This window comes from Penaeus monodon, chromosome 30 (genome assembly GCF_015228065.2).
Source record: "Penaeus monodon isolate SGIC_2016 chromosome 30, NSTDA_Pmon_1, whole genome shotgun sequence".
NCBI lineage: Eukaryota > Metazoa > Arthropoda > Malacostraca > Decapoda > Penaeidae > Penaeus > Penaeus monodon.
Window position 1 is genome coordinate 20,006,815 of NC_051415.1, and position 609 is coordinate 20,007,423.

General features: G+C 44.8%; 1 protein-coding gene across 1 annotated transcript in view; it reads right to left on the reverse strand.

Moving 5' to 3' along the window:
- Nucleotides 1-609, reverse strand: part of LOC119592376 (villin-1-like) — a 108,943-nt gene that overhangs the window by 29,578 nt on the left and 78,756 nt on the right. Inside the window, exon 10 of the mRNA XM_037941198.1 lies at nt 121-230. Within this exon, the coding sequence (XP_037797126.1) occupies nt 121-230 (110 nt within the window). The remainder of the gene's footprint in view (nt 1-120; nt 231-609) is intronic.

Sequence of the window (609 nt, forward strand, 5' to 3'; positions counted from 1 at the left end):
CATATATATTAGCGATATAAAAAAAAGAACTAGTACTAAAGCACGAAAGAACAGAAAACGGAACTACGGAACACGACCTCGCCCTCGATGCATAGACTCCTGGTTAGCACCGGCACTTACTCGAAGCTTGCCTTCCGAAGCCCTTGCTCTGATCCTTGTCCTTCCAGTCCCTGAATAGCGTCTTGAACTCGGGCGGTTCTCCGTTGTCGATGACTCGGCTGACTTTCGTGCTGACGGCGAGAGAGGAGGAAGGATTCAGACGAGGTTGATTACATATGTCAGCGGCGACGTAATGTTATCCGTGTGTAAAAGTATTTATTGTATGTACGCGTCTTCACATGGCTGATCAGATTGCGTGGTTTTTAAATCATAAACATGCATTTATGAGCTTTGTCCCGAATATAACCGGCCATTAATAACTCTGGATGATAAAGATGAAATGAAAAACAATGTATGAATAAAAACGCAAGACAATTTGAGCCCAGCTTGATCTAGACTAATCCGCCAAGATTCGGGACACAGCTCTGATCGGTTTCAGATGGCAACAGATGGCAAAACAGATGGCAAACGATGGTGCCTCATCGTGGGAGAGCCATAACGTCAAAAGAG